We start from the raw sequence: 26407 nt of genomic DNA on the forward strand, positions 1-26407 counted from the left end.
ACTATGAACTAGATTAACAAAGTAAACTAATAATTAAACAAACTAACAATTAAAAACTGAATTGCATTATCATTAACCACTTGAATAAAAACTTGAAGAAACATAAAGAGAGAGAGGAGAGAACTAAGCATAAACTAGAAAATAAACCGAGGGGAATTATCATTCTAGGAGGGGGAGGAAGGGGCTTTTATAGGGCTTTGGTCTTGCCTCCTTCCTTTTACAAGTCTTCTTTAAGAAAAGAAAGAAAATAAAATAAAATTCAATTTTGGTAAAATTCCTCATTTTCAGAGATATTGTGTGAGGAAAGAGAGAATCTGTTTCCAAAATTAACAGATTCTATTCCTTCCCTGCAGTATTGACCCATATCTTGCAATCTTGACTATATTAGAAAGGAATCTCTGCATAGCATCTTCAAGATCTTGTGAGATGGCAAGGAGAGAATAATCTTCAGGATTTTGTAGGAGAGAGGATGTGGAACCAATGAGTGGGGCTGCCTTTGGACAAGTTAGTTCAAGTTTGGACCGGTTCTTGGTTCACTTGAAGCACTTTCTCCTGTAGACTTGGAAACTGGAAAAAAAACAAGAAAAGCAGAAGTAGTACTATCCAAATTGGGGCAAAATGTACACTTATATCCCTAGGATTTCACACATTATTGTGCTCATCAAATTCCCCCATACTTGACTTTTGCTCGTCCTCGAGCAAAACAAATAAAATAAAGAAACGAAAGAAAAAGCCTAACTCACTTGTGTCTTGTGGGTGTTTGTAGTGAATATCCACCCAAAATTCAAATTAACTTGAAAAATTACAATTTAAAGCTTCCAATAACTACAAAACACACACCCTCTTTTAATTAGAGCACATCAACCGAGGAACCCCCACACTTGAACTTTAATACTCCATCTAGATTTATGAACAAACACACATCTCAAATAGGGACGACTCTTATATCTTTTAAAGCATGACCTATCCTAAGGCAAACCACATTGTAAGATAGAGACCATGAATTAGGGTTTTGGAGCGTTAACCAATCATAAACAACAAGGCATAATGGTATATTTTCTCTTTTCTTTTCTTTTCTTTCTTTCTGTTTTTTTTTTAGCATTTTTTTTTCGTTCTTTAGTAGAGAACTCATTCTACTCCACTACATATGGCCTGAATAACATGGTGGAGCAAACACCAGAAACCCAAGTTACTAAATAGATTCGCTTTATGCATATGTCAACAAAGATAGTGATGCTAAGTTCTTTTCGGAAATGTTCCTTCCTAAGAGGTTCGATCAAAACACCCCACTTCATGAGGCGTAGTGTTCTATCTAGCTCCTAGAAATTCTATACTTACTTTCTACTTTTTTTTTTTTTCACTTTCTTTGCATATCTATATCATATATTTTTTTACCATGCCAAGAGTATGGTCTCAACTCCTAACCTAAGAACAAAGACACCAACTAACAAATGGTCCTACACCTTAAGACAAGTATCTCTAAATCATTCAAGGGAGGTCCCACTTCAAGACATATACTCATTACCATCCTCTCAATAGGAATTATAGTACCAAGATGGGTCCTAGATCTCAATTTTATTTTTCTGTAGGTGTGTATAAAGCACAGGAAAGCTCTAAAACGTAACCTCAAGTTCTATACGGTCAAACCCTCCCCCATACTTAAATTCGGCAATGTCCTCAATGCAGAAAAAGAAAGAAATAATGAGACAAAAGAACAAGAAGGACACAGGAGAGGAAATTACCAAATGAGATCAAATATCATCATAAAGAGGCTCATGGAGAACCATGACCTCTGCATCATGCATTGAAGGTAGTTCAAGGAATGGCTTTAGACGGTGCCCATTGACTTTAAAAATTTCCCGGGTGGATGGATTCATGATCTCTATGGCACCATAGGAGAATACAGTTTGCATAAGGTAAGGACCTTCCCACCGAGAACGAAGTTTTCCTGGAAAGATATGCAATCTAGAATTGTATAACAAAATTTTATCACCAGGTATAAAAGATTTCCTAACAAGGTGCCTATTATGGAAAGCTTTAGTCTTTTCCTTGAAAAGTTTTGCACTATCATTGCCATCATTTCGCAATTCCTCCAATTTAGATAGTTGGAGACTTCTATGAGCTCCCGTGGTAGACAAATCAAAATTGAATTTCTTAATCGCCCAAAAGGCACAATGCTCTAACTCAATAGGATGGTGGCAAGCTTTCCCGTTTACTAAACAGTATGGGGATTGACCAAGTATGGTCTTGTAAGCAGTCCTATACGCCCACAAAGCATTCAATAGACGGTTAGACCAATCCTTTCGATTTGGGTTAACTGTCTTCTCTAGAAACTGCTTGATCTGTCTGTTGGACACTTCTACCTGCCCACTAGTTTGGAGGTGATATGGGGTAGCCAACTTGTGGGTAATCCCATACTTCTTCACTAAGGCCTCAAAAGGCTTATTACAAAAGTGCTTGCCTCTATCACTAATGATAGCTCTAGGGGTACCAAATCGGGAAAATAAGTTTTCCCTTTGACCACCTTGTGGTCATTGGTCTTACAAGCACAAGCCTTAATCTATTTGGACACATAGTCCACAGCCAACAAAATATATTCATATCCACATGACTTAGGGAAGGGGCCCATAAAATCTATTCCCCAAACATCAAAAACCTCCACGACGATTGGGTTGAGAGGCATCATATTTCTTCCACTAATTTTTCCCAAAGACTGACAAGAAAGACAAGCCTTACAATAAGCAAAGGCATCCTTGAAAAGACTGGGGCTAATAAAATCCACATTACAATACTTTGGCTGCAGTCTTAGTAGGCCCAAAATGGCCTCCACAAGCCTGATCATGGCAAAAGGAAAGAATAGAATGGTGCTTATGATCAGGGATACATCTTTGGATAATTTGGTCAGGGTATGACGTAAAAAGGTAAGGACCATCCCAAAAGAAATACTTAACCTGTGAGTGAAAACGGTACTTCTCTTGGGAAGACCAATGATCCAGAGTCTTGTTTCTAACTAAAAAATTTACAATATCTGCAAACCAAGGTTCACTAGATGTTGCAAAGAGTTGCTCAACGGGAAAATGCTCGTTAACTGGAGAATTCACAATCAAAGAATTGGGTAACCGGGACAAATGGTCTGCAACCAAAATTTCATTGCCTTTCTTATCCCTAATTTCTAGGTCAAATTCCTGCAAAACAAAACCATCTGATGAGACGAGCTTTGGCATCCTTTTCTGAATAAGGTATCTGATAGCTGCATGGTCAGTGTAAATAATTACATGAGAACCTATCAGATATGCACAAAACTTTTCTAATACAAATACAACGGCTAAAAATTCTTTTTTAGTTGTGGTGTAGTTCAGTTGTGCATCATTGAGAGTTCTACTAGCATAATAGATAACATGAGGAAGCTTATCAATTTTCTGCCCTAAGACGGCCCCTATAGCAAAATCAGATGCATCACACATTAATTCAAAGGGCTCAGTCCATAAGGGAGCTTGAATAATGGGGGTTGTAGTCAACACCTTCTTTAATTGTTCAAAGCACACGAGGCATTCACTAGAAAATTCGAAGGGTTGCTCTTTAGCCAAAAGATTGGCGAGAGGTCTAGCCATGTGACTGAAGTTCTTGATGAATCGACGATAGAACCTTGCATGACCCAAGAAGGAACGAACGCCCTTTACTGACTTGGGAGGTGTAAATTGGAAATTAAGTTCACCATAGCTTTATCAACCTTGATCCCTTATTTGGAAATGATATGACCTAACATATTGCCATGTGTAACCATGAAATGACATTTCTCCCAATTGAGGACTAAATTAGTCGCTTTGCATCGTTTGAGTACTAAAGAAAGATGATGCAAACAATTAGAAAATGAGGAGCCATGAATAGAAAAATCATCCATAAACACTTCCAAAAAGTGGTCCACCATAGCAGAGAAAATGCTCATCATGCATCTTTGGAATGTGGCAGGGGCATTACAAAGCCCAAAAGGCATACGCAGATAAACAGAGGTTCCATAGGGGCATGTGAAGGTGGTCTTGTGTTGGTCATCTAAGGCAATGGGAATCTGGTTATAGCCGGAATAACCATCAAGGAAACAATAATACTCATGTCCGGCTAACTGCTCTAACATTTGATCAAATAAAGGCAAAGGAAAGTGGTATTTCCAAGTTGCCGCATTTAACTTCTTGTAGTCAATGCACACACGCCATCCTGTTTGGACACAGGTAGGGATCAAGTCATTTTCAGCATTTTGGACTACTGTGACCTCTGACTTCTTTGGCACCTCGTGCACTGGACTTACCCACTCGCTATCAAAAGTAGGGTAGATGATACCATGATCCAAGCAGTTTAGGATCTCTTTCTTGATAGCTTCTTGCATCACAGGATTAGCCCTTCTTTGTGGTTCCGTAAAAGGTTTTGAATCCTCCATGAGGTGAATATGATGTTGAACGATTGAGGGACTAATTCCTTTAATGTCTGTCATGGTCCAACCTAAGGCTTCCTTGTTTTTTTTTTAAACTTTGATCAACTCTTCCTCTTGACTTGAAGTTAAATCTGAGGCGATAATAACTGGTAGAGTTTGATCTTCTCCTAAGAAGGCATACCTTAAGTTAGAGGGCAACTCTTTAAAATCAAGCTTAGGGGGCTCAACAATTGAGGGTTTAGGAAGAGAATTTGACAGAGGACCAGTGGACTCCATGGGTGTATGAAGGCTCCAAACCTTGGAGAATAAATTTTCAGTGTCATCCTCTAATTCTTCTACACACTCTTGGAACTCTGAATCAAAGTCAATGTCAAAAGTTTTAACAATATCATCAGAAAAATCCTCAAGCATATTGACCTCTTCATCAATTGTGGGTTGTTTGCCTAACCTATACATGTTGAACTCCATAGTGTGGTTGCCAAAAGATATCCTTAGTAGACCATTCTGGCAATTGATTAATGCATTGCTGGTAGCTAGGAATGGTCTTCCAAGAATGATAGGGATCTCATTCCTAGTGGTGAAGGGTTTAATGTCCGAAACAATAAAATCAACTGGGAAAATAAATTTTCCTATCTTAAGTAGGACATCTTTGACCATCTCTTTCGGAATCTTGACAGAACGGTCGGTCAACTAGAGAGTGGTCCATGTGGCTTTGAAATCTCCTAATCCAAGTTGCTGATAAACATGATAAGGTAGAAGGTTCACACTTGCACCAAGGTCAAGTAGGGCATAATCAATACGAGTGTTGCCAAACACAAGCGATGGTGGGACACCCGGGATCCTTATACTTGGCTGCTATAGGTTGTGTGATCATTGAACTGATATTAGCTGCCAAGAACACCTTTTTGGGCACACTTGTGGTGCGCTTGTGAGTGCATAAGTCTTTGAGGACTTTGGCATAGGCTTGGATTTGAGTTATGGCATCCAAAAGAGGGATGTTAACCTCTACTTTCTTGAAGACTTCTAAAATTTTTTCCATTGAAGCTGTCTTCTTCTTATTCATCAAACAGTTAGGATAGGGGACAGGAGGAATATAAACATTGTTAGAAGTTCTCTCATTAATAGAATCATTTTTGGTAACTTCTACCAAATCATCCTTAATTTCTTCATGTCCATCTGGCGAACCTGGAATGGGAGGCACAGTAGTAGCATCGATAGTCGGAGGGTCTACAGAAAGGTTAGATGATGAAGGAGTGGTACCATTCTGTAGATACTCTTGGCCACTCCGTAGGGCATATACCGCATTACACTGGTTGGAGGGCCCTTAGTGTTGTTGACTCTGTACAAAATTGAGATGAACAGATAGCCCTTGTGGAGTCAGCACCTGATGTTTAGGATTTGGCTCTGACTAGGCAATTTTCCTTTCTCCTTCTTATGCATGTGACAAGTGAGTTGCCTCTCCACATTATTGTGGCTTGTCATGAGAAGGGCCATGCTTTTCTCTAGCTCGCTAATTCTAGCCGCCTCTCTAGTGGATGTAAAACCCGGGGGTTGTTGATAAGGTGCTTGGAGAGGGGGCTTAGCAAAATTTGACTAAGGGCCTAGATTAGGCCGAGGGAAAGAATGAGGTGGTGATGCAAAATTGGGCCTTTGGGGACTAGGCTGCCCTTGGTTGTGAAAGTTGGATGGGCCTCCTTGATTCCCTTGGTTCCATGAAAAATTAAGGTGATTTCTCCACCCTGGATTGTAAGTGTTGCTAATCGGGTTGTTCGGGTAAAGAGCATTAACACTTTCATTGCCCCTAGAACTATTGGGGCATTCTTCCATTACATGTCCAGGGGAGTGACACTAATTGCACATAGAGACCTGATTTTGGACTTGGTGGACTGGGGCATGTGCTTTAGGGACAAGGGCTTCTATTCTCTTAATGAGGCTATCTAAATGGGTCTCCTTGGCTACTATCCCATCGACATAATACCCTTTACCTCCTATAGTTCTCTCACTTTCTTGAGTAGACTCCCATTCTCTTGTCTTTTTTAGTTAGGTCAACCAAAAAGTTCCAAGCTTCATTTTCGTCCGCATAAGCTGTGAAGCTTGTAGTACACATAGACTCTAACATCTGCTTGGTATGATAGTCTATCCCTTCATAAATTATTTGGCAAAGATGTCATTTGTCAATATCATGGTGGGGACACTCTTGGAGAAGGTCTTTGAACCTTTCCATGAGTCTAGAAAATGACTCTTGAGGTTTTTGTCGGAATTGCATGATCTCGCTCTTGAGTTTGTTCGTTTTATGCAAGGGAATTTTTTTTCTTAAGAACACTACCGTAAACTGATACCATGTGATAATGGAATTAGTTAGCAGCCCATATAGCCATCTTTTTGTTCCATCCTTGAGCAAAAAGGTAATGCATCTAAGTTTAACAGCATCATCACTAAGTTGTTCCCCGTGGCAGCTGGTAATATAATGCAAAAAGGTTGGGCTGCCCTGATTAGATAGAATCTATTGGGCTGCCCCGGTTAGATAGAATCTATCCTTTAAAGTAGGCTTAGGTTGTTCTGCCATTCTTAAAATAGGTACTCTTACTAAACGATTGGTAGAATCATTGGTCCACACACTCATGCACTAACCACCTAAGGTAAAATTGTGGTATCTGAAAAAAATTAATTAATTACAACTAAAATAGAGGGTGAAAGTTGGTCAATTGATATGACCCCTTAATAATTTAAAAATTGAGTCCAAAGCTATAAGGTTGCCCGTAGGTTGACAGCTAGGGATCTATATAGTCTTCGGATCCACCTACAAATGAATCCTAGGGATTCTGCAGTAGAGTGGGGACTACTGTATGTTTATGTTTCCACTCTTGGTAATAGCTTGAATTTTTAGAATGAAAGAAAAAGAAAAGGAATTATTTTATGGATTTTTTTTTTTTTGATTTTTTTTGTTAGTGATTACCGGCAGGGATCCGGGGTTTCACTCTTTTTTTGTTTTTTTTTTTTAGAAAAGCACTTCGACTAACCTAAAGTAAAAAAATAAAATGACTATATCTCCCCGGCAACGGCTCCAAAAACTTGTTTTTTATTTTAAAAATATGTTACCGCAAGCGTACGGTATATTATAGCCAACGGGTCGATCACAAGGAGATTAGTCACTCTATCTTACCTATTATTAGTACGGCGAGAGTGAACAAGGGATGGTTGATTTTAGATTATAGTCTTAGAACATGCATCTAAACGAAAGAAAAAGACCTACACATTCAACATCTAAATTAAACAGTTCTAACGCCGGATTACTTTAATTAGAGAAGTAAAATAAATGCTGAACATTACAACTAAAAAAAAATCTGCAAATAATAAAGCTAAACTAAACTAACAAATAAAGAGCTGAAATAGAAAGCAAGTACGTAAAGAAAAATTCTCAATACATCGGCCAAATTTCCGGGAGAGGCACTACTGTAGGCATCACCTTCAATTATAGCACATATATAAATAAGAACACAAGGAAAAGAAATAAAAGAAAAGCATAAAAATCCTAATTCCACTACTTGTATTTAATAAAAATCTTAATTCTACTAATAAACTTTGTCATACCTTGATTATATGTAAGCTGAATTGAAACTTGATTGATTTGGAGTGATGGTACTGGAACAGAATTATTGATGAAGAACTTGCTCTCTTGAACTTGAAAACTCTTAATTCTTGTCACTTGAACCAATTTTTTCCTAGAACTAGAAAGTTTGAAAGCTAGAAGTATGGATTGTACTAATTAAATTAAATAAACTATGAACTAGATTAACAAAGTAAACTAATAATTAAACAAACTAACAATTAAAACCTGAATTGCATTATCATTAACCACTTGAATAAAAACTTGAAGAAACATAAGGAGAGAGAGGAGAGAACTAAGCATAAACTAGAAAATAAACCAAGGGGAATTATCATTCTAGGAGGGGGAGGAAGGGGCTTTTATAGGGCTTTGGTCTTGCCTCCTTCCTTTTGCAAGTCTTCTTTAAGAAAAGAAAGAAAATAAAATAAAATTCAATCTTGGTAAAAATCCTCATTCTCAGAGATATTGTGTGAGGAAAGAGAGAATCTGTTTCCAAAATTAACAGATTCTATTCCTTCCCTGCAATATTGACCCATATCTTGCAATTTTGACTATATTAGAAAGGAATCTCTGCATAGCATCTTCAAGATCTTGTGAGGTGGCAAGGAGAGAATAATCTTCAAGATTTTGTAGGAGAGAGGATGTGGAACCAATGAGTGGGGCTGCCTTTGGACAAGTTAGTTCAAGTTTGGACCGGTTATTTGTTCTCTTTAAGCACTTTCTCTTGTAGACTTGGAAACTGGAAAAAAGAAAAAAGAAAAACAGAAGTAGTATTATCTAAAGTGGGGCAAAATGTACACTTATATCCTTAAGATTTCACACATTATTGTGCTCATCAGATCTGACTCACATCCCTTACCCATTCTCATATTGTCATATCTGGCACTGGTACATGGGATAGAATGATGGTTCCTGGTACTATATGCATTTTCTATTAGGTTGGTTTAGGATTATTTCTGGTTAAATAATCAAGGTAAATATGAAAGAATAAAAACAGTAGAAGCACCTGCAGATTTCAATCCATTTAATGCAGATCAAAAGAAGGATCAGATGTGGTGGGCTTAAGAGAGGGAACAAGAGATGAAGAAAGAGAAGATAATGGGTTGTTCCGGGGCTGCAAACAGCACCCGTGAACAGTAATGAGAGAGATAAAAAAGGATGTTAACTAAATGGAAACTGACCTAAACATTAAGACACAAAATAGTTAACTAAAATGGACTCTTTCTAGACTAAATTAAAAGCATATAGGACCCACACAATATTGTCTGTATACTTAATACCGTTTACCCCCTTAATTCCTAACTTTTGGACTAAAAGGAGGCCCATTACATTAATAAACCCAAAAATAAAAAGGCCTAAAGCCCATAGAATTGAACCATGGTTTAAAATATAATCTTACGAGGCCTGATTGGACACCATTAACTGCACTGGCATGATACCAAGAAAAATCTTGAGGATTTTCACTAGTCATAATCAATAGCTCCAAAGTAATCTTCGGTTGAATTTCGTCATCTTGTCATTTGGTTATCTTTGGTTGAATTTTGTCATCTTGTCATTAGTTTGGAATTTAGATAAGACACGCATATAAACTGAACTAAGAACCAAAGGGCAATATTACCTTATTAGACTCTAATTGGGATGAAAATTAATTACTAAAGACTAAAGTAGTCAGTAAAAGAAGACGTGGACTGCCTTAGATGGCTCACATGACCATGCTGAGACATTCCATTTTGAATAAAGATCAAAAGAGAGTTTTGCCCCCATCTGGATGAAACACCCAAGCAAATAAATGGAACAGAAATTAACTACACTATGTTGACTCAATGTTGGGCCCTTGTATGATCCCAAATTAGAAGATCATCAATTGGCCTTAATTCTCATAGTCCTGGGCTTCGTTGAAGGTTGATATCTCTCCAATAATGCTGAAGCAGCTTTGTCATCAAATATTTAAACTCTTTCAGAATTTCGCTATATAATTTTGTGAAATGACTCGCTCAATCTTGTGTATGCAATGTACCTTGGTATTGCTTCTTGTATTTCTTCCTAGTTTCTTACCCAAAAGAATTTCACAGCTTTACATGGATGAATACACGGAGGAGAATTTGAAGAATCAAGATGGTGGTGTAGAGACAAGAAAGTTTTTCCTGAATTGCATATCCCTTCTTTTGGGACGCCTTGACAGCAAGCGATTTGAAATTACAATGTCAGAATATGGATTGCCGATATCAAGTCTCCTTTTCTCACAGGTTGGTATATTAAGGTTCAATAACAAACTGATTTAGTTGGTAGTCTGGAGAAACATGTAAATGAGTGCTACTTATAAAGAGTTTAGCTTAAGAAGCCCAAGAACCCACCTGCACTCGTCTCTGTGGTCCTTGAAAAGCTTAAAATTTTAAACCCAAAGTCAACATGTACAAAGAGAGGTGTTCAAAAAGGTTTTGTAAGTAAACCCTTTGTAGTGCTAGTTTCCATACATTTAACTGGCAACCTCCTGCTTAATGCTTCTAAACTAACTTTAAGATTTAGGATTACTCATACAGAAACCCCCTCATCCATATGAGACATTTGCACTGTCTCCTGATCTTGGAGAAGTCTTCAGATATGTGCCTTCCAAATACCCCAAGAAATTGTGGAAGGATTAATCTTTCCTCAAAAAGTTCTGCGTGTTCAATTCATGAACATATTCATTACAGCTATTGGTGTTAGCCAAAGCAGATTGAAATTGATAGGAAAAGCCACCAAACAATATGCACAATATGGCAGTGAATGGAAAAATGAGTTGCTTTCTTCGTCCATGCTGCAAGGAATATTGTTTTGTGATTTGAATAACTTGATGAATGAGGTGGTCAGATGTAAGATATTGTCTAACACCACCATCCAAATGAAATGCCAACTCTATGAGGGGCATTCTACCTAGGGACACAACCATGAGTCTGCCTGATGGGTTTCTAACACAGCCATTTTGGAGTTCTATCAGCAATTTGCTTGTGTAGGTGTGGACCCGGTATTTTCTTTGTTCGAATTCAGATTTGGTTTACACCCATATGTACTGGCCACCGTATTTTTACCTTACCTGTTTTGATTGTGGTTTGGCCCCCTCCCCATTAAGTCTTGGGAAGAAAAAAAAAAAAATGGCATCATCCCTTTCAAGTTATTGTTCAAATCCGACACTCTTCCTCATATTCATTTGTTGATGCTTCTTTGGAATCCCATCATAAGAGAGGTACACTCCTCAGTCTCCCTATTTCTGTGATTCATTCTAAACCTTCAGCTCCACACAGTTATCAGATTTTTGTATTACAAGCTCATGGCCAACCACTTTGCAAACCAAAAACGAGGGTAAGAACGAAATCCTTGGCAGCATCAACCTGTAAAACTGAGACTAAATGATGAGATACCATCATGGATGTCCAGAATTACCTGTTTGGCCAGCAATTAAGTGGCTTGACCCATGCATCCCTCTACCTTGGTGCATTTGTAGCCCAGTTTGCGGAGGCATGGTGGAACTACACGATTGTCACTTGTTGCTGCTAGATCCAGTAATTTCATTCCGTCATTTGATTTGTTTGGCATAATGCCCATGCCTTTGTTCTTAGAGAAGTCAGATCTCTGTGGCTTCCCGGAAAAAAGCGTCTCTTTAAATCTAAATTCTGTAGTTTCCGTCAGGGATGTTCATCTCATCTTAAATTTGTATTTTTCTTTTGGATGAATACATCTTGAATTTGTATTTGTTTGTGCAATTGTGGAATATCAAAAGTATATCCCTCCATAATGACCACCTTTTGTTACTCTTGAAGCTTCAATCCACCGATGAAGATGTAATAGAGGGGTCTGTGTGCATCTTAAGGGAAATCATCTTAAAAGCAAAGTATTCTTCTTCAACACAGAGCAGTCTTCCTGACACACAGCATATGGAAGCAGTGCTAACCTTACTGCTGAACCTTCTGGATGAGAGAGATAGCCCAGCTAGAGCTGTTGTTTTGCTCACTGCAGAATGCTGCACCATGTATTCTTTCTACGATCTTAATGAAATATCTCTTTGCATCAATGTTCATATTCCTATCATTTCATAGTGGCGTTCAAACTTGACGTATGCAAATGTTTCACCAGAAATAGAGATGGTCAGTGCCTTAAAGACGTGTTAAAGCGCATTGCTTCTAAAAATCTCTCACAGAGGAGGAATGCTCTTAATGTTATTTCAGAACTTGTTCGCATGTCTTTGGAGTCAGAGGACCTGCTTTCTCCTCAGATGTGGTAAATTAATCTGTGACATGGTTATAGTTTCTTTATATTCTACTACTTTTTGTATGTTATGCTGTTTTACTCTTTGTGCTTCTATTTGAATCATTCACGAGGATGATGCTGCAGGCAAGATATTGCAGAACACTTGCTGGAGTGTCTTGGTGATGAAGAGTTAATGATTCATGTAGAAGCATCAAATTTATTTCCAAAGATAGGTTTGTCTTCAGAATTCTGACCTTCATGATATTTCTTTTGACCAATTATTCATTTGGTTTTTAGTCTTTTCCTTTTAACTTATTAAGTGGAACTACTGTAAGATCCAAATTCAATTTTAAGTGGATGCAGAGCAGTGTGGGTCTCAGATTTGATGTGCTTCATTTTGTGCCATATTACGTTCTGAAAAGCACTCACAAAAATTATAAAATTTCCCTATTTTGCTTTAGCAAAAGGCTAATATTGCCTTATATTTCAAACAAACAATATCATATTGGTGAATCTATGGTTCAAGTATGGCATATATGAAGCAACATGCTAGTGGGGCACTTTTTTAAAGGTAAAGTAACTCTTAGGTACAGACTTGCATATTATTTTTTGAGGCACTTTCTTAGTTAGGTTTCTGAACTTATGGTAGAAGATTGCTGGATGGGATGAGGAGACTGGGGGAAGGTCGGCAACCTGGTCAGTCTACTTGAGGTCCGTGCCCACAGGCTTGAGGGGGAGCCCTTCTCTTGGGCGAAATGGTGCCTAAATTTTGAAAGAATGTCTAGATTAGTTTGTGGTTCATGAATTTTTGTTATATGTGCCCCTACACATGCATACCCACTTACATTTCCCCAAATGTTGACAACATCTTTACATGCATTGATTAGAATTATAGAAATTTCAAAAGATGCATACAATGCAGACTAAAATTACAGATCATATTAGGAAAGAAAGAGTGATGGAGTTTCAACAGTATTGCTTTATGAGGTACACAATCATCATACTGGGGCTATTTTCACCTGGGAAAGAATTAGTTTCAGGTTATATATAAATATTTATTTATTTACTCATAATATTTTGGCTTATGATAAATTACGGATTTTTCAAAAGCATTTTTGGAGAAAACAATAGAAAGTCTTAGGCCAATAAATAGAAAACCCTATTTACCCTATTATTTACCCTATTCTTGCAGTTCTTTTAATCAGTGTAGTTCTTGCAACACCTGGTGTGTGGTATCCATGTTCTGATTATTTCATATATTTGTTATTACTCTTATAGGGTCATCTTCCTTTCAAATATCTCTAAATAAACTTTATACTTTTTTCTTTCCCCGGAAATATTCAGCCTACTGCTTTGACTGATTAATCCCTTCTTCACAGATCCTTTTCTTGTTCTGCCCACATTGGTTCGCCTTGTTTACTCACCAGATGAAAGAGTCCAATCGTCTGCTAGTAATGCAGTAGCTGCAGTGCTCAAGTATCATAACCAGAATGTGAGAGTGATAGTTATGCTGCTTGACTGCCTCAGGTTTTATTCGACCTTACTTGCAACTTACCATTGATGAAGACTACAATAAATGAGGCAGTACTCACATTACTTTCAGCATGATTACAACTTGACAGTTGCCAGAAGGCTGCTTATGGATATGTGCATCTTCATTTGCTTCTTGTGGACATGCTATTCTGCTTATATTGTGCAATCTCATATTTTATATCACGTCATGTTTTGGTTACTTATAAAATGAACATGATTGTGTAAATTCTAGTGATTATAATTTTGGTGGAATTTTATTTTTGTTTCGACTTTATTTCAAGCAAACTCTTTAGGTTTCTTATTACTGTAAGAGGTCTATGATTGATCTTTTTCTGCAAACTGAAGGTATTGTTCTTTTTGTTCCTTTTATAATCATTTGGTATATTCTATAAGCCTAAGATTACTAGGTTTGGATATTCGATGAAACCAGAATTGCAGTGACAGATTTAGAAATTAGATTATAAGAGAAATTTGATAACTGAGAAAATTCAGATGGGCTTAAAAATCTGGTTGAAGGTCAAAGTATGGCCAAGAGTAATTTCTCAAAATCTGATTGAAATCAGAATGGTCAGATCTGTAGTTTGGATTAGTCCTATTGGCAATAGGATTCTAGAATTTAGGGTTTCAGCACAACAGTGAGATCAGAAATTTAAAGATCCAATTTCATAGTCAACAAAAGAGCATGGTAATGATTAGATACTAGATTTAATAAGTGACTATAAATCTGTAGTAACAAACAAAGTCTGATATTCAAAACATGTAGTTAGAAGAATCCCACTTGAAGTAGGACTCCAAGAAATCAACACCATAATAAAATTTTGAAACCTTGGGGTATGTTTAGAATACTGTATGGTTGCCAACTCTGAAGTTTAATCTAAAAATCTGAGATGTAAACAATGAGAAACATAATTTTTCACTTTTCAGCAACTAAAACATGAAGAATAACTGAACAGAAAACCAGAAATTGCTAACCTGACTGAATCAGTGATAGATGGACTAGAAGAATGGAGGAATAGAACAAGGACATGAACCAAGCATCCCACCTGGAACTAGGCTAACATCCCATTAGCCAACCTTAACATCTCACCGAGGGTTGTTGCATTGCATAACAGAGTATTCTGAATCCCACAAAATATAGAGGCAGCAAAAGCCAACTCTGAAGTTTAATCTAAAAATCTGAGATTTAAACAATGAGAAACATAATTTTTCACTTTTCAGCAACTAAAACATGAAGAATAACTGAACAGAAAACCAGAAATTACTAACCTGACTGAATCAGTGATAGATGGACTAGAAGAATGGAGGAATGGAACAGGGATATGAACCAAGCATCCCACCTGGAACTAGGCTAACATCCCATTAGCCAACCTTAACATCTCACCAAGGGTTGTTGCATCGCATAACAGAGTATTCTGAATCCCACAAAATATAGAGGCAGCAAAAGCCAATTTTATTCAATTACAAACTCATATGGAGCTGTATGGGTCTTACATCAATATATAGGAACTAAAAGTGCACTCATAATAGGAAAGGAAAGTGTACTTGAAATAGGGAAGAAAGAAATAGGAAACTCTATCCTTAATAGGAATAGATGTCCTTTATAACAAAAAAATTTCCTTAACTAATTCGAATACAAAACTCTATTCAAAGTAGGAATTGCAGTTCTATTCAGGCGAGACTCTATCCTATACTTAACCACCGAGTAAATAACAATTACTTAATGAAATAAAACAACTCAAACTAACCTCATAAAGTAAATCCAGTTTCCCTATCTCCTACCCATAATTTAGGTTCATTAAGGTGACCTATTACAAAGAAAACTCATTGGATTAAAGGCACAAACATGTATAGAACCCAACCCAAGGCTTATTTCCATTAAAATATTCTCAATTCTGTGTTTTACCTGTGCATCATTAGTTGCTTCTCATTTCTTTTTTTTTTTTTGGGGGGGGGGGGGGGGGGGGGGGGTGGGGTGTTGAAGCATGTCCAAATTTCTAAAATTTTTTTTGTGGTTGTTCACTTGCTGTGTTGAGCACTTTTAAAACAAAATTGCCCTTGAAATGGATATTCTTGGATGTCTGAGCCTTTGAGGAATTTTTAGATGAGCTCCAGCTGTGAATTATACTGAAATAAACCATTAATCAGCCTCATATTTTTTCTTTTTTCATTTTGTAGCAACCTCTGTCAGAGTCTAAATCTTTCAAAAGCTCCAGGGGAAATGGAAGGTGCGTCTAACTATACCATGGTGTTTCAACGGATCATGATCCACATCCTCCGGTTTCATGGCTAGAGTTTTTGTTCTACATCTCAAACCAGATTTTCTTCCCTTTCTTTTTATTTATTTATTTTTTTTGGGGGGGGGGGGGGGGGGGGGTTGCAGTAGTGATGGTGTGAAATGCAATATCTTGATGCTTGGTATAAATGTCAAAGAGTTTATGGATTATGGATTTATTATTTGTTACTATTTATAGACCTCTATATATATGTTTAAGTATTATTTGTTGTGAATAGTTTTCTCTAGAAGACGTTTCTTAATGTTTTAATTAATCATTTAATAATTCACTAACATGTTTCTGTTGAGGTATCTAGGTTCACTTTTTGTCCATTCTCTTTCGTGTTGTGTAATTATTCTCTCCAGGGGGTGGTGTTTCTTTCATGGTGTGTGTTGGAAGTGGTCTTATTTTCGCCAGTTCTCCTTCTTGGATCTTGTTGCGACTTCTCCTTTGTAAATTTTTATTTCATTCTTCTTGGTGCCGACCCCATTTAGTTGGGATAAGGCTGCGTTGTGTTGTTATCTTCTTGGTGTCAATTGGGGAAAAAAAATTGTTATGTTGCTTTCCAGCATATGCTCACCTTTTGAAATAATGTTATTATAGGATCAAAGTTGGATACTGATCGAGTGCTCAGGCTGATCCCAGAATGGTCAAAAAGTGTAAGATCATTTCTATTACTGTCACCTTTTTATATGAAAGTCCAGTTGTTTCTTCTGGTGACAAATTCATATATCTACTAGCAAAAGACTCTTGAAATTACTAGTATACTGTGAAAGTTTCATATCCTGCGAAGATGTTGATGAATACAACTTTTTTTTTTTGAATCTGTGATTGTTACCCTTCTTCATGGCTTTTGATGCTTATCAATCTAGCTATGATTTTGAAGGCACTGGAAGTCTTGAACTGTGGATGGTTTTGGGGAGTTATATTTAGGTTTGGCCTTTTATTTTTTTGGGTTTCATGTAATAAGCCTAATTTGTAAGCCCATAAAGGGGGGATAAATTTAGTACACGGGATTAGTAGTTAACTGTTTGAATTAGATTAGAATACCTAATAGCTGGATAAGAGTTTTGTTTTGAGTTTCTTTACTTTATTGAGTGTATTAGCCATGAAGAGTGTTGTCTTCCCTTTTCCCAAAAGTCTTAGCAAAGGAAGAAGGTTTTCACTTACACTTTTGGTCTTACGACTTTGCGGAGACCTGTGTTTTTGGTAAACAGTCGCCCGGGCCTGGTCACTGCAACCCCCTTTGTGAGGAGGCACCCCTTCTCCCGAAGTTACGGGGCTATTTTGCCGAGTTTCTTAGAGAGAGTTGTCTCACACCCCTAGGTATTCTCTACCTACCCACCTGTGTCGGTTTCGGGTTCAACCAGTCTTGAGGAATGTTAGGCATGCTGTAGACTTTCCATCTCTTGTGAGGGAGGAAGAGGCAGCTAGCTGGAAGAATGCTCTGGTTGGCCTTTTCATTTTTTGTCGGAAATCTTTTGAATTTGTCAAGACTTTTATGCTGAGACAATGACATATTTCAAGTATTGTGGATGTGGACCTATTGAAGAACGGTTTCTTTTATCCTTCACTTTAACTTAGAAGAGGACAAGAATTGTGTCCTAGTATGTGGCCCATGGTATGTGCAAAGGAAACCCATGGTTCTCAGACCTTGGGGTTTAGAATCTTGTTTAAAGAAGATTGATTTTAGCATTGTTCTTGTTTGCGTAGTGTTGCCAATTTACCTTTTCAATATTGGTCGGACAAAGGGCTGAGTATTGTTGTAAGTGTCTTGGAAAAACCTTTATCCACTGATTATAGAACTGACAAAACTTCTATGCACTAATAGTAGAACAAAAACCAAGGAATGATTGGCTTATGCATGACTATGTGTGGAACTGTCGGTAGAGGATGATGTTGTGACTTCCAGAGAACTCCTCATTATACGAAATGTAAGGTTTTTGGTCATTCTTCTATGCAATGTGAGCCCAATGCTAAAGTTAGTGGAGACCAAAAGATTCAACTGATCAGAATGTTGGTGGGATGTCGGAAGGTGGTGTTGCTCCTCCATGCATGGTGGTGGATGGTGAATCGCTGCCGGTAGGGGTTTCTTGTCAAATTCAAATTTCAAATTTCAAAATTGGGACTTGGTATGGAAGGTGATTCGGTTATTAATGACAAAGATCATGGGTGTGGGGATATGTTTACTAAGAAAGTGGTTTCCTATTGTGTAATGGGGGATATTGGAGATAAGATTCAGAAGGGAATCAATTTGCAATCTGGCAGGTTTTAGAGAAGAAAGGAGTGTCAAGTAAATACGCGGATATTATTAAAGACATGTATGGTGATGTGGTGACTAGTGTGAGATCAGTGAGAGGCTAGGGTACTCAGTTCCAAATTACTATCGGACTACATCAAGGATCCGCATTGAGCCCCTACCTATTTATTCTTATCATGGATGATTTAACAAGGGATATTCAAGGAGAGATCCCGTGGTGTATGCTTTTTGCAGATGATATTGTTCTGGTCGGTAAAACTGTGGCAGAAATTAACGATAAGTTGGAACTATGGAGATATACTTTGGAATCAAGAGGTCTTAAAATAAGTAGAACGAAGATGGAATATATGATGTGTAACTTTAGTCGATTGAGGATCGATGGTGAGGAAGTAAAAATTGAGGGGAGATAGATCCCGCAAAGTGACTGCTTCAGATATTTGGGCTCTACCTTAAACAAGAAAGGTGAGATAGATGATGTTTCCCACAGAATTAAAGTCGGATGGATGAAATGGAGAGGGGCGTTTGGAGTGTTATGTGATCGACGGATCCCTCTAAAGCTTAAGGGAAAATTCTACAGGACTGTCATAAGACCAGCTATGATGTATGGTGCACAATGTTGGGCACTCAAGAAGCGTAATGTAGATAAGTTGAATGTGGCGGAGATGAGGATGTTGAGATGGATGTATGGCAAAACCTTGAGAGATAGGATAAGAAATGACCAGGTTAGAACTGATTTAGGAATTGCCCCAATTCAAGATAAGCTCAGAGAATGTCGGTTACGATGGTTTGAGCATGTACAAAGGAGGCCTTTGGATGCCCCTGTACGGAGGAGTGACCAGATGTAGATGGATGGAGCTAAAAGGGCTAGGGGCAGGCAAAAATGACCATTGATGAGTTAGTAAGAAGAGACTTGCAAAAGTTAAGTCTCCACCCAAGTATGGTATCAAACAGAGCTACTTGGAGGGCTGTGATCCGGGTTCCCGATTCGTGAGTGGGATGTCCAAAAGTTTTTTTTTTTTGTTTTTGCCTTTGGATCCATGTTGCCGACCCCATTCAGTTGGGATAAGGCTGAGTTGTGTTGTTGTGTTGTGATGGGATTACTAAAGAGATAATGATGATTTCTTGGGATAGAATAAGGTGGAAGGGGGGGAGTTGGTTTAGGAAGGAAAATTTCTAGGAAATTATTTTATTACAGATAAGAACCAATTGGAAGAGATGGTTGCTGAAGGAATGCATGCTGAGTTGGAGGAGCTGAATCATGATATATGAAATCCTGCTACTACTTGGAAATGGACCAAATTTTGGAGGCTGGTTTAGGGGTAAAATTGAATGCTAAGGGGGTGGGTATTGTTGGTAATTCTGTAGAATCTGGGAGTGGTTATGGGAATCAATCGTTGGTGGAGACTGCAGTTCATGCTGATGGATGGATTAGTTTGGAGAAATTTCAGGAATCGGATGATGTTATGGCAAGGAGGCATCTGGACATGATGAAAGATGGTTCGAATATGGAGAGTTGCCCAGCTGGAGACTCTATGTATGCATATAATACTTTGAGTGAGCGTTAATTTTTAATGCCAAGCCATGAAATTAAGGTTTTGTGAGCATCAATGAGCTCTTGATACTCTTTTCCTTAGCAGATTCCAACATTCACACTTGTTGAAGGCGATTGATGCATTCTGTTCAATGCTTCCTCTTAACGTAGAGGACACAAAATATGCACTCACTTGTGTGGCCAACCTTCAAACCATTGTTCAAATATCTTTAATTTTCATGTTTCATTATTTGAAGATGATTGAGCTTTTAGATTTAGATTACTGCATATTTCTGTGGATCATGCTCATTCAGGGGTGTTCAGTTCTATCATTATGAACCTGAGCTTTTAGGCCCTGGACCTCTGATGCCTGAACAACCATGTGGGATGGCTCTGGCCCGTTTTAATATTGTCACTCGACTCACTCCTGTTTTTAGTTGAGCTTCAAAAAGGGAAAAACACCTAGGCACATTGAACTTTCCAATATGCAGAATCCACAAGGGGGAAATGGCTGATTGGAATTGGTCATCATGTTGGCTGTCACCTCGAGAAATTTGATCTATAATGGAGGCAAACATCATCTCCTTTGTCCTGTATCCGTTCACAAGTGGATATGGGAACAATATTAGAGCTGAGATAGATAGCTCTCTCAAGGAGTCTTCCTTGTTGGCGGACCCTTGGTGATTGAGGGTGGAGATGCATATTCCTTTGCTTGGTGATGACTCTATGCTGACTGAGGCAGTGAGGGGATGACTTCAATTAAGAGGCCATCCTCCAAACAATCAAATGGCTCGAGCTAATGACAGGATTTACCAACTTGCAGTGTTTGTGCATAAATAAATTACTTTTACATCTGTAAAACTTGGAGTATCTTTAAACTTATATTATAACATTCTTCCTCAATGCTGTTGCATGATTGGTTAACAAAAGCACATTTCCTTCCACTAATTAATAAAACTGATGCCCACTAATTTTTATTTTTGTATCTGTAGGTTCAAAATTGGAACATTATGATTGAACCATTGGTAGACAAGATGTTTGCCGATCCATCGAATGCAATAATAATCCGATTTCTGAGTTGCATAAGTGAGCACCTGGCAGATGCTGCTGATATAGTTTTGGTCCATGTCCTCTCATATATGAAAAGACAGAAAGAGTGAGTATATTGTATTTTATACAATTTCTTACTCATGTAGTTGTAGTTTAGTCAAATAGTTTATTTTTATTCTGTGATTCAGTACTGTTTATTGTTTCTTTTAAGAACACATAGATAGATTGGCTCAAGGAATTAGTTAAGGATAAAATAATATTATAGGGGAGATCTATATGGACATGTTGGAAGAGATAGAAGAGTTTATGAAAGAATTCATAGAGGAATATATCTTATGAGCCATATATATCTGATGAGCCATACTATGTGTAATAATATCAGAACTACATTAAACCAAGGACTGAAATGAGGGAAAGAGAAAGGAGAGGAAGAAGATGGAAGAGATCGAGAGAGTGGAGAGAAGGCTGTGCGATAGATTGTATCTTCTATTGTGACCAGCCACACTTATTTATAATAATAGGAATACACTCTTAGTAGTTAATCTACTTGAGTCAAAGACCTATTACATATTAGGAGTGAGACCCTTCTTAGCTAAGCCTAAAGTCTAATTACGATAGGAAAGATAAAAATAAAACATAAACCAACTATAAAATTTAGACACGATCCTATGATACAAGGTCCATGGACCCCTAAGTCGATACACGCTACACTGAGAAATTATGGGAGAGGATAATTGAAACCTTCCTTGGACAAGAAACTAATATTTTAGATAACTAATTTGGTTTTATGCCAAGAAGATCAATTTATTTTGTTAGGGGAGACTAGTGGTAAGATTTAGAGAATGTGAAAAGGATCTCCATATGGTTGTTATTGACTTAGAGAAATCTTATGATAGAGTCCCTAGAGTGTTATTTAGCAAGTGTTTCGAGTAATTACATAGACATAGTTCACGATATGTATAATGGTGGTGACTAGTGTATGACTTTGCGGGAGTGGAAGGTTGTGAATTCCAAATTACATTGGATTGCATCAAGGATCAGTTCTAAGCCCCGTATTTTTTTGTGCTAGTCATATATAAGCTTATTAGAGACATTCAAAGATTATGTCCCGTAGTGTATGGTTTTTCTGATGATATTCTTTCGGTGTATGAAACAAAATCAGGTATAATGCAAATTTGGAATTATGGAGATCAACCTTAAAATAAAAAAGTTTAAATATAAGTAGAACACAAACAGAGTATATGGTGTAACCTTAGTAACACTAGAATTGAAAATGGGTTTTAAAAATTGATGAAAAGGAGATGAAGAGGAGTAGTGCTTCTGGAGTGTTGTGTGAAACTTTTAGGGGCGACAAAAGGGTTAGGAATGACTAATTGTACAGAGACTGTCATTTCATGTGATCAATGCCTTAGCTGGAGATTGATGTTGTGGTACACACTACGGTACACACTACACATGTCCAAACTACTCCAGCATTTGTCGTACCTGTGATCTGTCACCTGAACTTTGACAGCTGTTGTGAGTAAGCCCAATGGGTTCAATCTCAATGGGTGCAAGAGTTAGCGTTATCATATTGTTTCACACTAGGGTGCTCCAAATTAATCCTCATTTCATCTTAAATTTGTAACAGTTCCACCAAGGTTTTTACTGGGCAAGTGGGCATTCATCTATTTTGTTTCTTTTCTGAGTTTTCAGTTTCCTTGTTCCAGTTTGTCTTCTTCTTGTTAAAATAGCGATCCGACCAGAATTTCTAACCAATCAGAATGGTCTTTAAGTGAGCTATTAAATTTCTCAGTTGCTGGTTCATTGTTCCTGGCTTCCAGCCCTGAGATTCTGGCTTTTATTGAGGTTTTCTAAACCCTAATCTCTTCAGGTGCCAGAAATCCCATTTGCTTGATTGGTTCTTGCACTTGCTACTTTTTTAGTATTTAAAAGTTCTTATGTTTCCACTACAGGAATATTGTTCTGTATTTAACATATTTTGATGATATAAATCAAGCAATTGTACATGGAAGTTGTTCAGCCAAATCTTTTTCTTGATACCTCAGACGAATTTAAAAACCTAAGTGCTTGACAGAGAGACAAAGTAGCAAAGCAATAAAACTGAATACTTTGTTATTTGCAGAGAATAAGATAAATAAGTTTTTCCCACCTACATCCTCTCAGAACCTTGTCCAGTCTGTAGGACTGTTGTACTACTACTACCGGCTATGATGTATGGGGTAGAATGTTGGATAGTTAAGAAGTGTCATATAGAGAAGCTATGTGTAGTACAGATAAAGATGTTAAAATGGATGTGCGGCAGAACTAGGACGGATAAAGTAAGGAATGAACGTATTAGAGCTGATTTGGGAGTTGCCTCGATCAATGACAAACTCCGAGAAAGTCTTTTGAAGTGGTATGACCATGTTCAACGGAGGCCTGAGGATGCCTTAGTAAGGAGGAGTGATCTGATTCCGATTTAAGGAGCTAAAAGAGCTAGGGGCAGGCCTAAAATGACCATAGGAGAAGTTGTGAGGAATGAAATGCATAGTCTTGGGCTTGTTCCAAGTATGACCTCGTATAGAGCCTATTGGAGGGCAATGATCCATGTAGCTGACCTCATTTAGTTGAGATTCTCCTAGCTTTATGGGTTATGCCTCTTTCCTCTTATCTTCATTCATCATTCATCATTTTTCATTTTTCATCTCTTCTTCTCTTCATCTCTTCATTACCCCTATTTTGTTTGGACCTCAGCTGCTCTGCGAGTAGAGTGAATGAACATAAATCAACATATGAATAAATATATGAGAGGAAGCTTTTTGAACCACATTCTTCTTATTGTTCTTTCCCTTCTTTCCTTTGTTGTGACAAGGGGTGTGTGGTTATTCTCCTTTGTTTTGTATGGATACATGTAGCCGATCTCATTAAGTTGGGATAAGGCTGAGTTTGTTGTTGTTGTTGTACTTTGCTTCTTTAGTTAGGTACCCCTAGGTTCTTGTGTAAACATCTCCTTGTAAAGGTCCTTTTGGAGAGGATAGAATGGGACAAAATAATGTTTGTCTTTAATGTGAGGTTCTCACATGAGAGCCCATAGGGATCTGATCCCGTCATATTTCCTCCTTCCCCCCCCCCCCCCCCCAAAAAAAAAAAACCTCTCTTTACACTATGTTCATCTCAAAGTACTGTTTACAGCTCCATAATAGTACCGTGTCTCTTCTCCTCCTTTTCATTCTCTTCCATCTCTCCAATTTCTTCATCCCTATCTCTATCCTCTGCTTCTATCTTTCTTCCTCACTTCTAATTATGTTTCTTACCCTCATCTAGTCTTTACTTTTCTATTTCTGCAAGTTCATGTCTGCAGGAACACATGGTTAACAAAGTAGCATCAGCTCTTTTATCACACATGCAACATGTCTGAAGCTGCGTTACCCAAAAAAAAAAAAAATGTCTGAAGCTGATTTGCTAATTTAATTTCTGTTTCAGTTCTAATACTTATTCCTGCTCTTTCTTTCCTTGTCAAGTGCCAATTTTGAAATTGAGAATGTTACTCATTCACTTTATTCTTCAAAGTTCACCCATTAATGCCAACTGTTCGATAATATTCTCCTTATAGTTAGCCCACTATACATGTACATTATTCCAACTAAACTTATAGACCTGAAATACACAGGGTAAGGTTACCAGTTTTCTATAAATAGGCCAATAGATGTTGCATTCACAAAACTTTTTTCACCTTCCCTTCAAAACTTCTCTCATATCAGATTTTAAGGACACTGGGCCCATTCTTTCAATCTTTCTTCTATCTAGATCTCACTGATTGGGCATATGATTTCCTTCTCAAGAATTCTTTCTAGTCACTCTTTTAGGATGGATTTGAGAGATTGTGTGGAGCTTTTCATACCAAGCACCATTATCTCATTTCTTCTCTTGCCTTGATAATTCAAAATGTAAAGACTTTATTTTGATTTCTGACATGCATTTTTACTACACAGAAATTTCTCGTTGAATGGTGAGTGTGCAATCTAACAAGTCTATTTAATGTCAACAAAATCTCTCCAAATCATCTATGAATCATATCTCACCTTTGAAGACATTGTAATTTGTAACTTGATTCTTATTCTGGACATGCATGTTGTCTGTAAAGAAAGTTTGATGTGGGGACTTTTATTTCTTTGGTAGCTTCCTGTTGTTTTTAATCTGGTAACTCTTCTGCCTTTTTTTTTTTTTTTTTTTTTTTTTGAAGCAGGATAGATGAAGAAATTTTAACTGGATGGAAAAGTGGGACCTATACAGAAGATGAATCTGTTAAATTGCAGCATCCTCTGTTTGACCGCCTTTGCCCATTACTAATAATCAGGATACTTCCATTGAGAGTTTTTAATGATCTCAATTCTTCTGCTATGTATGGTCAACTTCTCAATCAGATAACTGTGAATGGTACGTCTTTATATCACATCCCTGGCCCAGACACACATAAACCCTTTCCTTTTAGACCTTAGATTTTCTGTTATGACATGGTGGGCTATGAAGGCTGCAGTGTCATGGTTATCTGCCAGATGGAAGATGATGTAGCAGATCCAGTCCAGCCAAATTATTTGACCCTCTGGATTAGCCGCATGTACATTTCCTCTATCAAAGGCAGCTCCATGGACTATCTTGTGTTGCACATTTTCTCTATGAAATGATAACTTTTGAATGTTCATGAGTTTGCCCACAAAGTGGTTTTTCCTGCTATGTGGCATCGATTGAGGGCTGCAATTGTCAGAGGAAAAGGAGGGATAACTCTGAACATGTGGACAAGTTTGTGCTGCCAACTTAGCTACCACATGTAAAAGTGTACTATTAAAATATTTTGGAATGCTTGATTCAGTTTGAAGTTTTATTGTTCATTTACTTGAACTGCAGCCATCTTGTAATCGCTGGAATTTGCTTCTCTTATTTTGTGCTTTTCTTTTTAAGAATAAAATATCTGAAAGATAGTGTCATTAGAAAGGAAGAGAAAGTATAGGTATTGCAACCAAAAAAATAGATACATTTTCTATAAAAGCATGACAATTGTAAAATATAAAAGCGAGAGAGAGAGAGCTCTCTCTCAAAAAGCATACAAACTCCTGAGAAACTTCCGCCATCAAACTGCAAGTCAAAAAGGAAACACCAAGAATAAACCCAAATGGAGGCCATTAAACTCCTTACACCAGAAGAGTGGTGGTTTCTCTCCTAAAAGCAGGGTGTTGACAGAGCAAGACCTAACCAAAACATCAAATACTTTCTAATACAAAAATATTTTAGAATGTTCTTAAGAATATATGCTCCGAGGCTATTTGAAGACCAAGAAAAGAAGAAGAAGAAGAAGAAGAAGAAGAAGAAGAGAGAAGAGATGGACACATCAATTCATTGTTGGGGCCATCATGACTTTTGTCCTATTATGTTTTTTTTTTCTTTTATTTGCTTGGTTTTCAAACATGGGCTGAATAAAATGTCTTCCCCCCCCCCCCCGGCAATTAACAGTAGTTATTCAAAC

General features: G+C 37.6%; 1 protein-coding gene across 2 annotated transcripts in view; it reads left to right on the forward strand.

Moving 5' to 3' along the window:
* Nucleotides 1–26407, forward strand: part of LOC122089182 — a 40442-nt gene that overhangs the window by 10588 nt on the left and 3447 nt on the right. For both annotated transcript variants that reach the window (XM_042658702.1, XM_042658703.1), the window contains exons 8-16: nucleotides 10106–10279; nucleotides 11831–12039; nucleotides 12144–12287; nucleotides 12402–12490; nucleotides 13637–13784; nucleotides 15966–16015; nucleotides 16667–16722; nucleotides 20847–21010; nucleotides 25133–25323. In XM_042658702.1, the coding sequence (XP_042514636.1) occupies nucleotides 10106–10279; nucleotides 11831–12039; nucleotides 12144–12287; nucleotides 12402–12490; nucleotides 13637–13784; nucleotides 15966–16015; nucleotides 16667–16722; nucleotides 20847–21010; nucleotides 25133–25323 (1225 nt within the window). The remainder of the gene's footprint in view (nucleotides 1–10105; nucleotides 10280–11830; nucleotides 12040–12143; nucleotides 12288–12401; nucleotides 12491–13636; nucleotides 13785–15965; nucleotides 16016–16666; nucleotides 16723–20846; nucleotides 21011–25132; nucleotides 25324–26407) is intronic.

The sequence above is a fragment of the Macadamia integrifolia genome, chromosome 9 (genome assembly GCF_013358625.1).
Source record: "Macadamia integrifolia cultivar HAES 741 chromosome 9, SCU_Mint_v3, whole genome shotgun sequence".
NCBI classification, from domain to species: Eukaryota; Viridiplantae; Streptophyta; class Magnoliopsida; order Proteales; family Proteaceae; genus Macadamia; species Macadamia integrifolia.